Raw genomic sequence first — 15,036 nt, 5'->3', positions numbered from 1 at the left:
TATATATATATATACACTTGTTTGTAATATACTGAATTTTACTGGGTTCGTATAATTCAGTAAAAATTTGAAATTGTCCAACCGGTATTGAAACAATTGTAACTTACAATGAAATACACTTTTTGTTGCTATCAATTCCTTTTTTGAAGTCTTGGTTTTGTTAATACAGTATATATATATATATATATATATATATATATATATATATATATATATATATATATATAGTAATTTATAAAATATATATGGCGATTAAGCTACACTGAATATTCTGCGTTTCATCCACTGCAGGATTCGTCACAAATCCTACAATGGATGAAACGCAGAATATTCAGTGTAGCTTAATCGCCATATATATTTTATAAATTACTAACTAGCTCTACCTACGTATTGAGCACTTTTGAAGTAAATACTTAAAGTTTACACATAAATCTATACTTTCGTATATTAAATTTGTGTGAGTAAATGAAGTAGTTATATATATATATATATATGTTTAAAGAAAAAATAGAAAAAACCGAATGAAATTATTAAAAAATCAACGTTTCGTCCTTGTTTCCGAGGACATCTTCAGGATAATTGAAATAATAATATTTTAATAATTTCATTCGGTTTTTTCTATTTTTTCTTTAAACATAACGTCAACCACCACTGGTATATTTTTTCATTCCTTATACATATATATATATATATAAGCTTACTTTAGGCTTGGCTTATTGTTATGACAGTTCATATTTATAAGTGCTGTGATATTACCATATATTATTAGCTAATAAGTTTGGTATATATCCATTCTATAGTGTTCAATACTATAGTAGAGCTGGTGTATATATATTTTTTACTCACATTTTTGTTTACTTACCTTTTTTACTTACATCTTCAAAGCCACTACCCTGTTCAACTTAAGATGTGTACGAGCCTTTTTCAAGTCTCACACAAAAACACACATTCACATTTCAAGCTATGTCATATACATACGTGCACACAAACATACGCGCCCACGTCACACATGTACACATATTCACGTTCGTGTACATACACTCACATTCACGTGTATAGACACACACGCTAACGCACACATATGTACTCACACACGCACACATGAACGCACACATGGACGATGTCACTTCCGCTTTCTGGGGAAATATACACATGCGCAAAACACCACCGGAAACGAGTATAAAACAAAGAGACAAGCTGTTTCTAACCCTTTTAGGACCAACTCTCGACCAGAGAGGTTGGGATAACCAGCCGCCTCCCTTTCGGGAGGCGCACGCTCGTGCGCGTCACGCCCACTTACTACTATGTATGGGGCACGAGCTAACAGACTGTATGTACACATTCCCACTCTTTCTCTCTCTATCTAATACTGTTCGCTGAGAACACCTTCGCGTAGCTGACTACTAACTGATGTCAACTCTCATATCCTCTTCTTTGTCTACACGCTGAACTATCATTCTCATTTTCACTACAACACTCATTTCTCTTTCCACACGCGAACAAACGATAGTGACCCGAACTTGAGATGAAAACACATTTCCTATTCTTGCTACAACACCAGTCCCGCAACGAACATTGGTTACACACGCGCGGACATGAACACATGTTATAACTAAAACGTTCATTCTTTCAACAGCAAATAAACGACGTTTATCTTATCCATCAATTGAGTCTTTGTTTCCTTCAATTCCATTCGTTTCATTATTTTCTTGTGGCGAGCTAGGGTATTATATCCTGGTCCGCTACAGATGTCATATAGATTGAAACCTCGACTTATCTGCACAAGCTAAGCAACAACCACCAATTTAAAAAGTAAAATTTGTAATATGAAAGATCAATTAAAAAAACAAATGAGCCACGATAAAAACCATGTTGCATGATGCTCAACTTTTGATCGAAAGAACCATCGCGTTTCAAATTGATTCACAATTTATATAATGTTGAAAGTGTGCCGGCTTGTAGAGGCATCTTGGAATGAAATGAAAAATATAGAATAAACTGGCAAACTGTTTTAAGAATACGTTTTTAGATACAAATAAAAAAGAATTTTCTTTTCTTTTTTTTAATTAGTTTCGGATGTAAAATTTTTCGTCAGAGAAAGAGTTCTTTTTATCTTATGAAGAGAACTGGAGAGTTCTACGTACATTAGCCAGCCGGCACGGGCTCGATGGCACAACAAAAGGAAGGACTTTTAACTTCCGAGGAAAAAAAATAAAAAAATAAAAAGAAGACCAACAAAACATAAGAACTCTTTCTCTGACGAAGGATTTAAAATCCGAAATTAATTAAAAAAAGAAAAAAAAACAAAGACAATTATTTTTTATTTGCTTCCAAGAAAAAGAAAAAGAAAAAACAAGAAAAAAAAGAAAAAGAAAAAAAACAAACAAAAAAAACAAAAAAGAAAAAAAAAAAAACAAAGAAAATTATTTTTTATTTGCATCTAAAAACGTTTTTAAAACTGTTTGTTTATTCTATATTTTAAAATTCATATACTTTAAATGGCTCTATGGCAACATCATATGTTTGGATCCTGTGATAATATCACATATTGTGGAGAATCTAGATCAACAAAATCAAAGTGCGCATCATCATCATCATCATCATCATCATCATCATCATCATCATCATCATGTTGTTGCTGTTTTTGTTTTCGATTTCATCCTTTTGTTAGTTTTTGTTCTGCTCCTTCTCCTCTCTCCTCCTCCTCCTCCTCCTCCTTCTCCATTTTCTTTTATTTTCTTTGGTCCACTTTACTAAGCAGACGATATCACTGAATTAACGACACAGTTTTTTTTTTTTTTTTTTTTTTTTAAATGATTTTCGAGATCAAAATTGAAATTGAACTTTTCCTGCTTAACGGTTCTGCTGTTTCAAACCAAATCCCGTGACACAACTGTAAAACGTGCGTTTGAAGGAAGCCAATCATGAATGTTCCATATATTTTCATCCAAGAAACATCTGCTAATCTGAAAAAAAAAAAAAATAATATACATATGAAAAGATAAAAAAAAATTATATCAGAAATGTTATCTATTAATAATGGGAATTTGGTATCTGTCTGTCTGTCTGAAGCCGAAACAATACTATTACTATCTTTTTTAATGCTCGATTCAGATTGCAGAGCATTCTGAACATCTGGGAGAACTATCACACCAACCTCAGTGTTCTTCAGGAGGCCAACACCACCAGCATCAAAGCCATCATCACCAGCTGAGGTGATTGAGCTATATTATCAAGATGTCAGATTTCTGGCAGCCGAAACAATTCTTCTATGGGCAACTAAAAGAAAGAAAGCACACCCGAGGAGGCCAGAAAAAAAAACGATATAAGGATCTTTTGAAAGCAAACCTGATGAAGTGTGGCATCAATAGATACACCTTTGAAACCAAGGCCAAAGACAGGCAAACCTGAAGGCAGCCCATCGCCAAAGGCACAGCCGCCTTCGAGGTTAACCCACATGCGAACCTTGAGGAGAAGACAAAGAGGAGGAAGGAGAGAGGAAAACGTTCTCAAGCACACCCTCCAAATGGAAATGGGGCTGCCTTCCCTCACTGTGAAAGGCAGCTCAATGCCAGGATCGGCCTTGTCGGTCACGCCTGCACACACTAAAACCCAAAACGCGACCTTCATCCTCACTGCTGAGGGGTTGCCAAGAGAGATACTGCCCCTAATACTTAATTATGTGTGTTTGTGCAGCATAGTATCTGTTTAGTTGTGATGATACCGTCCTCCTAGGCATTCTATTCTCCTTGGGGGCAGAAGGGTAATAAATGTTCATTCGTTGAGTGGAGAATAGTATAGTATCTGATCTGTAGTCATAATACAGTCTTCCCAAGCATTATCACCTCTTTGTTTTTCTTTGAGAGGTGGAGAGTAGAGTAGTACCTGTTTGAGACCATCCTCCTAGGCATTATCTCCTCCTTTGAATCATAATATAGATTTGCTAGTATACATTAATGTAAATACAGGGCATATAAAGAAAAATATCAGAACCGTTTACATTAAAGGGCTTCTGCCATAATGCATCACCATTGACAATATGCAGTAAAAGATTTTGAATATCTACTAAATACTATCGTTGAGTGTCTTTGGTTTCTCTGTACAGAGATTTGTGAAGCCGATACCAGGATGTTTTGTTCTCCAAGTAAACTCGGACAAAATATTTATAACAATTTTATTATACCATCCCTGTTCAAGCTGAAACATACTTATCAAAGTATTCTTATGCGCATTTATGTCAAACACCTTTGTAAAAAGTTAAAAAAAAATTTTTTTTTCCATTCTTTGGGGAGCAGGCGCGTACGCAGACCCACAATTTTAATAAACCACCACTGTTCAAAATGTAACATTTTTGCTCCGTGATATCATTGTGTGTGGTCAGTTTAGTATAATCGTAAACCATATTGGAGCCTATTTGTGCGCACACACGCACACACACACACATTCAGCACACACACACACACACACACACACACACACACACACACACACACACACACACACACACACACACACACATTCAGCACACACACACACACACACACACACACACACATATATATATATATATATATATATAACAAAAGAAAAATGCGATCATGAAAAGTAATATGGTTAAGCTTAGACATGGAAAAGTAAAGGACTAGTTTTTAAAACTGGAAAAGAAAAGGACAAGATATTCTAGTAAAAAATATAATGAATTTATAACTTAAAATATTGCAGAATTAAGAGTTGATTATATAATGCTATAAATTGAATTAAAAAAAATTCTTAATGCCGCAATATTTTAAATTATAAATTTATTATATTTTTTACTAGAATATCTTGTTCTTTTCTTTTCTAGTTTTCAGAACTAGTCCTTTACTTTTCCATGTTTAAGCTTAACCATATAACTTTTCATGCTTGCATTTTTCTATTGTAATCCATGATTTTTCCAGGCTTCTAGTAAATGCAGTCTTATTTTTTGCCCCCATAAACATAACATACACATATGTAATAACAATATACATCATTCGTCTGCTTTCAATAAAATCTCCGAAATTATCTCCCTTTCATTATTTCATTCTCTCTGTTTCCTTGTTACTTCTCTTTTCATGAGAGTGGTGAATTGGTAGCAACAGTAGCCGCTGAAGCGATGTGGTTGCTATGGAAACCAGTCATAAAAAACGTTCCTCACCTCCTTACGTTTTTTTTACTATTTCGAGCACCAGTAAATTCATCATAACTTTTATTTTACTGAACGAAGATTGAATTTTTTTTTAAACAATATAGCTGAGAAAATGATCTATAAATTGTAATAATTGTTTGAAATTTGGTCGAAAATGAGTGAGCGGTGAAGCTTTAAAGCAGTTCTAAATGGCTAAAACTGACACTTAACCAATGCAACAAATTCTGACCCAAATATTCACAAGCGGTTTAGTATTAATTAACGCTTAATTATAATTATTATAAGGAAAATTCGAAAATAAGAGTATTGGCTGAAGAGAGCTTGATATGGGTATCTAAAACGGTCCTAATTCTCGGGTTTGAAACCGACGGTACCAATGACTTATCTCATCTAAAACTCTCTGTGAACAATATATATATATATATATATATATATATATATATATATATATACACACACACACACACACACACACACACACACACACACATATATATATATATATATATATATATATATATATACACACACACACATGCAATATAACAAATTCTGACCCAAAGATTCACAAGCGGTTTAGTATTAATTAACGATTAATTAAGATTAATTAAGATTAATTAATGATTAATTAACTAAACATGAATTTTTCATATTTTCTTTTCATTTTTATTCAATTTTCACCCCAAACAAACTGTGCCACTTTGAAGTAGGGGGCTACTATCAGGGACATAATTTGCGGAGGCATTATGAAAGGAGATGAGTAGCAAGATGTTTGTTCACATTACACTTGAACTTCTGCATATCAGTACAGTTGGGAAAGCAGAATCCCGGAAGGGAGTTCTAAAGACTTGCTGTTCTGGGGAAGAAACTATTAGAGTAAAAGGCTTTCTTACACCCAGGGATTTCTACTGTAAAGGGTTGGGACTTAGTTGCTTGTCGGGTTTGTCAGGGGTAGTCACGTCGAGGAGGCACAAATGCTTGCAGTTCGTCAGAGCACTCACCATTAAAGTACTTGTAGAACAGGCAGAGGGATGCAACATTTCGTCGATGGGACAGAGGCTGAAGCCTAGATGACAGTTCAGGACCTATCAGGTTGGCGACTCTCACGTCTAATAAAAATTCTTAAGCTTTTTAAAATTGAAGAATCCGTCTTACTATTTCTTGTGTCAGTCTTCTCTTCTGATTGCCTTGATCAGGAACGGCTTTGGCTTATGCTGCAGAAGAGAGTCAAGTTCTCCTTCCATGTAAAACGAATGCGTATCATCGGCGGAACGGATTATCATGTGATGTAGAATATGAGAAAAGTAGAGGAAGATTTCCAGCGTGGCCAGCGACTGACCAGGACACTCTCGCATTCCCAGTCCGTAAGGAAGGAAATAATCAGGAACTGATACCGTTTTACCATCTTTTAAGAACCTGAAGCACAAACATTGTATTCTTCATTAAAAAACACAAAACAAAAAACATAAAAATAATAATGACGATCGCATCATTTAAAAAAATAAAAAGACATAAAAATCGTATTATTTATAGTATCCCGACTACTGCTCTCATCTTGAATGTTACACAACGTTTCAGCTGATGTGACCTCCGACCTACTTTAGACTCGGACCTGTGGTACAACAGATAAAGTGCTAAGTGATCATCACTTCTCAGTGACAATCTCTGGAGACTGAAGACGCAGTCTTTAATAGAGGTGATACTAAGAATATAATAAAAATTACTTAAAACTCTACCCAATCATGACTGACAGAACGAGAACAATTCACCCAAGTGGATTAAATATAGGATGATTTCGAAATTATGTATAGATTCCCGAGTTCGACAAGATGCACCCGAGAGAAAGTTGAAGGTTACACCAGCAAAAATGTTGTAGGAATAATAATAATAATAATAATAATAATAATAATAATAATAGAAATAATAATAATAATAATAATAGAAATAATAATAATAATAATAATAATAATAATAATAATAGAAATAATAATAATAATAATAATAATAATAATAATAATAATAATAATAATAGGAATAATAATAATAATAATAAGAAGAAGTACTTGAAAACAAGAACCACAAAACCCTATGGAACATGGACATACAAACTGATAAACCCATCCAAGCAAGAAGACCGGATGTAATAATTAACAAGAAAGAAAAATCCTGTCAAATCGTAGACTTTGCTGTTCCAGCTAGCCACAGAGTGAATATCAAAGAAAAGGAGAAACGGAGCAAATACACAGAGCTAGCCAGAGAGCTGAAAGGGATATGGATGATGAAGAAAATTAAAATAATACCTGTAATAGTAGGAGCACTAGGAATAATCTCGAAAAACTTTGAAAAAAGAATGGGAGAAATTGGAATCAAAGGAATGACTGGAAAAATACAACGAACAACAATCATGAAAAACAGTTGAAATATTAAGAAAAAACCCTTGAATGTGGAGACCAACACACATGAGCAACAAGCGCGGGCCAGACAAACTGATGCAAAGGCAAAATATGAAGCAATACATGGAACCAAGAACACTGAAGCCACATGTCTATAAGTTCTCTAACCCCCACCCCATCCTTCCATTACCATATCATTGCCCCCCCCCCTAAAAAAAAGAGTGAGACCAAATAACCAAGTAGAGTCAAAGAGGAAGGAAATAACGAGGAATTGACAAGACCTCCGCCAGATGTGCGAAGAAAACTGGGAGCTTGGGGAGGCTTATTGCCACTCAAATTTCAGTGAAGACCAATAGCCGCTGTCAACGAGAAATCAATGGAAGGTAGCTGTTGCGATAATGCAAATTTGTTTGCAGATGTTATCGAAAGAGGTGGAAAGTACTGGAAACCTGGGGAGACTTGTTGTCACTCAGCTTCCAGGAAACACCACAGGCTGTTTTCAAGGAGAGATCTTTGACGACCTATGTGAAAGTTCCTTGTACTTCAATAATGATAATAATAATAATAATATGAGAACAGCAGTCTGAATAATTCAATTAATACAAATTATCAATCCTCACCACAAAAATTCTAAGATCTGAAAATTACACTAAAAATTATCTGAAAAAAAATAAAGACCTGATTCCACTGAAAAATTTCACTATTTTCAAGCATTCCACTGTAGCAAGGTTAAAAATGAAATACGTTTCATGTGGATATGGATCGGGTGGGGGGTGAGGTTCTCCTTTGAGAATACACTGAAGGTTAAAAAAGATGAGAATGGACCTGTCTGTATTCCTTGGTAGAGGCACCTCAATAGACCACCAATAACCCTCTACTTCACTAAAATGGAGGAGATAATTCCTGGGAGGGTATATCTGGATTATACCTAATCTTGAGAAATAAAGATGATGATTAAGTTTCGAAAATGATGCTTAGGCAAAAACTTATATATACAAAAAAAAAAAGAAGACGTTAACGACACAATAAAAAAGAAATTTCATAATTTCTTCTGCTTTCCCGATATTTAGTAGGAACAAACAAGGGAGTTAACTCTGGGTGCCTACAGTAAATCAGTTTAAGGAAAACAGGAAAACAACTCAGATTAGAGCAAAAACCTTATAAAAGATAGCAAGTTTTGCTTATATATATATAATTTTATTCAACTTAGGTAACCAAAATTACCATTGGCCGTGACAATAGATCTACTGTTTCAATCCAAAAAGATTTCAGCAGAGAACAGAAGCATCCAGTCCTCATCGAGAACAGTCTTTTAATGGCCATTAATAGACTGGCCTCGATGAAGACTGGAGGCTTTGGTTGCCTGATGTAATCTTTTTAGATTGAAACAATAGATTTATTGTCACGACCAATGATAATTTTGTTAACCTAAATTTAATAAAATAATATCTTGCTCTTTTTAAAAAGCACTATCAACAACCTCGTTTAAGTCAATGGTTTTTATTTTCATGTGGAATACACACACACACACACACACACAGATATATATATAATATATATAATTTCTAAAATCATTTGAATTATATATATATATATATATATATATATATATATATATATATATATATATATATATATATATCGTGTCAGGAGGCGATGGAAAAAATCCAATAAAGTGCTCGATCGTGGATGTGAGAGCTGAAGATACAATATTTATTACAACATTATATATATACATATTTCAAGGTGGTACCAGTGGTTTCATTGCGCTGAATCAACCCTGATGAATTTATGCTGACTCTTTCCAACCTCTTATGATTGATTTGGCGTAATGAAACCAATGGTACGACCTTGGAATATGTATATATATATAGTGTCGTAATAAATATTATATATATATATATATATATATATATATATATATATATATATATACGAGCAAACAGTTAATAAAACATGTTAAAAAACACTTTGAAATGAGTTAAAAACATATTTAATCTGAAAAGGAAACACTATAGGAAATAGAGCTTATAATACGAGCAAACAATTAATAAAACATGTTAAAAAACACTTTGAAATGAGTTAAAAAATATTTAATCTGAAAGGGAAACACTAGATAAGTGAATAGTCCTTAATCCGTGGAGTTTCGAAGAAATACTTTCCTTCTCATCAGAGGGTAGGAATTAGCAAAATGCGGGATCGGATTTTGCATGCAAAAGTATTTGATGAAACAACAAGTAAGTCAAAGATCTTACTTGATAACAAAAAAAGTGAAGCAGAGGGAATATGGTGAAGAAAAAGGTGATTACACGTGAATGGATAGTCTGGTGGAAGATAAATAATCCAATGACGGTAAAATCCAAATATATAACTTCAAGAAAGTTAATTGAATTTCCATTCAGATTAAATATGGTTTTAACTCATTTTAAAGTGTTTTTTAACAGGTTTTATTAACTGTTTGCTCGTATTATAAGCTCTATCTCCTATTTGGTTTTATCGAGCTTTTACATCTGGCTGAGATAACTTTATAAATATTAATTCTTTAATATTTATAATATACTTTAGTTTTACCATCTTGGATCATTTTGGTAAATTTAATTGTAATTTTTATTTTATTTTATATATATATATATATATATATATATATATATATATATATATATATATATATATATATATATATATATATATATAATTCGAATGATTTTAGAAATATATATAGATGTATTTTGAGGCAAAAGACAAATCATTCTACAAAAATAGGGATACTGAATTGTTAGAGAAGCATTCTAGAAGGAGCATGCGTTAATGTATAAAGTAAAATTTTAGGCCCGGGACTTATTGAGTGGTGGGCATTTATTTATTTGTTCATAGCAAAGCAATGTTATTATTGCATTAAACTATGAACATAATTTCAAATTAAAATTTTATTGTTACAATTATTTTATGAAGTAAATTAAATTTAATAATTAAATAATTAATTATATAATAAATGATATAATTAAATAATGCAATAAAATGCAGAAGTGTAACGGAGAGACACAAGCTGAAGCAAATAAATATATGATGGTGGAATAAACTATACATCGATCCAATATGTGTGTGAGTGCGTGTGTGTGTGTGTATGTGTGTGTGTGTGCTTGTGTGTGTGTGCATATCTGTGTGTGTGTGTGTGTGTGAGCGAGCGCGTGTATATGCGTGCGTGAGTGTATGTGTGCGTACATGTGTGTGTGGGTGTGTGCATGTGTGTGTATGAGTGTGTTAGTGCGTGTATGGGTATGCGTATGTGTGTGCAGGTGTGTGTGCGCGTGTATGCGTGTGCATGTGTGATGTGTATTAGTGATGGGACGATTCCAATATTTTTTTACTAAATTCCTGATTAGTTCGCTATCAGTCTCCGTCTTGACACGACTGAACCACTGCTGATCGTGACTGCTTTGATTCTTCGCCAACTGAATCTGATGCCGCTATCTTTGTTCTGTAGAATTACTCAACACTCGAGACTGTGACTGCATTGATTCTTTGTCAATTGGATTTACTATCGCCATCTTTGTTCAACATAATGGCTCAACACTTTACAAATACATTTCCCGATTCCGATTCTTTATAAATCTCTAAATGTTTAACTTTAAAGTTGTTATTTTGTCCTGATTACTGTAAAAAACATATGTTAAATGAGCATATATTTCCTCAAACGTGGAAGCACACTTGTAGGGGGTTAGGGCTATAGATTTTAGTTTTATTATTAGTTTAAAATCAATAAATACTTATTATTTTATTATTACTAACAGCATGGAAGATTTTGTATGTTTTCAAACAAAATCAAATAAAAAAGATAATTAAAGGAATCGTTTTTGACGTTGGAAAAGAGGCACAAATTTTTCCGATTCCAATACCGATTCTGATTCCAATTACTCATCGTACCACTTATGTATATAAGCGTTGCGACGATTAATTTGAATCAGAATCGGGAATCAGAAAAATCAGAACTTTTTAAGGTATCAGAATCGGTATTGGATTGGGTCCTTGCTAATGAAGCCAAGAATGGCTTCTGTCGCCAGGTTAGGACTGGTGTCAATCGTGACATCCTGCACTGATGATTCCTGAAAGGATGAAACACTAGTGTCTGTTGGTATTTAATAATTATTATTGTATATATATATATATATATATATATATATATATATATATATATATATATATATATATATATATATATATATATATATATATTGTAGAGGAAAAGAAATTTAAGAGAAATCAAATTCCCCTGCCTCAAACAAAATAATAATAAAAAAAAGAAATAAAACACAGTGACACCTCCTTCTCGTTTAAAATGCGCCGTATTTATTTTTCAACAAAATAACAAGATGAACAAGCAAGGTCCGATCGGTAAAAGTTCTTGTGGAATTATTGAGGTTAGAATATTCAAATTAGGTGAAAATCCTTTGTGGAATTACTAAGATTAAAAGGCCATGTTAGATGAAAGTCCTTCGTTAAAGTAATAAGATTGGAAGGTGAAAGTCTTTTGTGAAAATAATGTCCTTATTTCAAGGTTTTTGTCTTAACTGTCGAAGTTCTCCTTATTCAAAATCCCATGAGGAAAGTAGTCCGTTGTTAGTAATTCTTATAGAAAATGTACGGAATGGGTGCGTGTGTGTGTGTGTGTTTTTTTTTGATGCCTGTGTGGCGTGCGTAATTATGGTTTCGACAGATTTGAAAACGACGATGAGATGAAAACAAGAGACATGTTCTCGTGTCAAGTTAGAGCAAAAAAAGAGAGAGAAAGAATGTTTGTTGTGTTTTAATACTTTTTGAATCGGATTCCAGCACAAGATTGCTGCTGCTGATATTTGGTTTGGGAAAGCGTTAAAAAACAATCTTCTAAAATTCCTCATTGGTCGATATTGTCACGTGGTATTGTCTTTGCCTACATCTGCCAGAAATATGTCTATTTTGCTTTTGTTGTAAGAAAAGCGCGTGGGCGCATTTGAAATTATGTCGTTGCTAGAAGAACTTATTTTTGTGCAAATGCGCGGGGAAATTAAAATCAATGAACGTTTGTTTATTAGCGCGCGCGTGTGTGTGTGTGAGTGACACCACAATATATATATATATATATATATATATATATATATATATATATATATATATATACATACATACATATATATATATATATATATATATATATATATATATATATATATATATAGATAGATATATATTACATAGAAATATGTGAGCATAAAAAGTATTATGATAAAGATTAAACATAGAAAAGTAAAGGACTAGTTATTAAAATTAAATTTAAAAAATATTCAATTTAACATTATATAATTAATCCTTAATTAATACTGCAATATTTTAAGTTATAAATTTATTATATTTTTTACTAGAATATCTTGTCTTTTTTCCCCAAGTTTTAACAACTAATCCTTGTACTTTTCCATGTTTAATCTTAACCATATTACTTTTCATGCTTGCATTTTTCTATATAATCCATGATTTTTCCAGGCTTTGCTTTGAAATAATATTTTTTCACTTGTTACCTGTGAATTATTAACGACAGTAGAGCTGAGTGACAGATCAGGATGGCGGTGAATTATTAGTGACAGTTTTTTTTATATCTTGTTACGTAATCATCTCCGCTATACCCAGCCAATTTAAGGTAGCATAACAGATTTGGTTACTATGGTGACCAGCAGCCAATAATAATAAAAAAAACGTTGCTACGTTCCTTGCACATTCTGAGAATTTTTTAACACAGTAATTTTATTATAACTTTTGTTTTCCTGAAGGAAAATTGAAATTTTTTTTTCAAAATATAGCTGAGAAGTTGACCTATGAACTGCAAAAATTTTTTAAAACTTAGTCACAAAATGAGTGAGCGGTGAAGCTTTAAAGCAGTTTGAAATGAGTAAAACTAACTTAACCATTGCGTGTACACACACACACACACACACACACACACACACACACACACACGCATATATATACACTGCTGATAAAAAAATTAAGACCACTTAAAAATCTTTAAAAAGAAACCTTTTTTTTTAAGGATAGATCTTAAACTCTTCCGACTTAAGGTTACTAATACTACAATCTAAAAGGTTCCTATTTACAATGCCTCACCACTGGACAGAGTTAGACACCAGGATCGTTTTTTAACGTGGAGAAAAGGAACAAAAATGAAAATTGTCTCAGTCGTGAAGGATTTCTCCTCCACTGACAGAGAACAAGAAATTGAAGTGCAGCATCGGAAGAACAGATACTACACTTTGATCTTGTCCCGAACAATCTAAAAGGTTATGGAAACAAAAATGTACATTCCAAAAATATTATTTAAAAATTTGCATTTTTATTAAATTAGGCTTTTTACACATGATTAAAATTATAAGACCAAGGATATAAATTGTTAAATTTATGGTAAATCTAATGTTTTTAGTTCAGTTAGAGATTAGCAATCACTGTGTAAAGGTGTTACCATGCGTAAAGCAAGAAAACTAACCGAAGTTGAACGCTCTCGAATTCTAGGATTTCATAAGCAAGGTTTGTCATAGTGAGCGATAGCAGCTAAGGTAAATCGCAGTAAAACTGTTATTTGCAACTTTCTAAAGAACACTGAGACTTATGGAAAAACAAAATCCTTTGGTAGGACCCCCCCCCCCAAAAAAAAAAAAAAAAATTTTCCTGCATTGAGTAGGAGAATCAGACGGATTGTTATTAATAGCAGAGGACTTTCTTCTAGTGAAATTATGGCGGTTACAGATGCTGATTGCAGTCCAATAAACATCAGGCGACACTTACAACAAAAAGGCATGGTAAATAAAAAGGGTAAACAAATTCCTCGATTGCTTCCACGTCACAAAGTGACTGCTTAAGATTTGGTCGTGAATACCAAACCTGGGACGTTGGGAAGTGGAAGAAAGTCCTGTTTTCTGATGAGAAAATAAATTTAATTTAGATGGTCCTGATGGCTTCCAGCGATATTGGCATGACAAAAACATGCCCCTTGAAATTTTTTCCACATGTCGTAGTAGTGGAGGGTCCATAATGGTATAGGGTGCCTTTTCTTACAGAGTGACGATGGAGCTCCAGGTTGTGTAGGGTCGTCAGACAGCAGCTGGTTATGTTAGCATGCTATAAAAAGCATCTTTGATGATGGAGGGTCATTGTTTGGGTGGGGATGGATGGTTATTCCAACAGGATAATGCTGCAATCCACACTGCAAGACGGACCTTAAGCTTTCTACAAGAAAATGGAGTCCATCTCTTGGGACATCCTGCATGCTCACCAGACTTGAACCCAATTGAAAATGTTTGGGGATGGATGACAAGAGAAGTTTATCGAAATGGCAAACAATATTCAACAAAAAATGAACTTTGTGAAGCCATCTTCAGAAACTGGAGCAAGATCCCCCGCACCTTAATGGAAACCCTTATTTCTAGCATGCCCCCCAAAATCTTTTTCGAA

The 15,036-nt window shown here is 33.3% G+C and overlaps 1 protein-coding gene across 4 annotated transcripts in view; it reads right to left on the bottom strand.

Moving 5' to 3' along the window:
• Positions 1-2,412: 2,412 nt before the first annotated feature.
• The window catches only part of LOC145276931 (cytochrome P450 2H1-like), a 70,097-nt gene continuing 57,473 nt past the window's right edge, over positions 2,413-15,036 (bottom strand). For 3 of the 4 annotated variants that reach the window (XR_013868056.1, XR_013868057.1, XR_013868058.1), the window contains 2 exons: positions 6,169-6,583; positions 2,413-2,966 (listed from right to left, as the gene is read on the bottom strand). Coding sequence is in view for 1 of the 4 variants with exons in the window: in XM_080128407.1 (XP_079984533.1) it covers positions 6,334-6,583 (250 nt within the window). In the remaining 3 variants the exon portion in view is untranslated. The remainder of the gene's footprint in view (positions 2,967-6,168; positions 6,584-15,036) is intronic. The other variant, XM_080128407.1, reaches the window with a different exon arrangement.

Source organism: Euprymna scolopes, chromosome 5 (genome assembly GCF_053919585.1).
Source record: "Euprymna scolopes isolate OS-2025 chromosome 5, ASM5391958v1, whole genome shotgun sequence".
Classification (NCBI taxonomy): domain Eukaryota; kingdom Metazoa; phylum Mollusca; class Cephalopoda; order Sepiida; family Sepiolidae; genus Euprymna; species Euprymna scolopes.
This window is presented reverse-complemented; position numbering and strand designations above follow the sequence as displayed.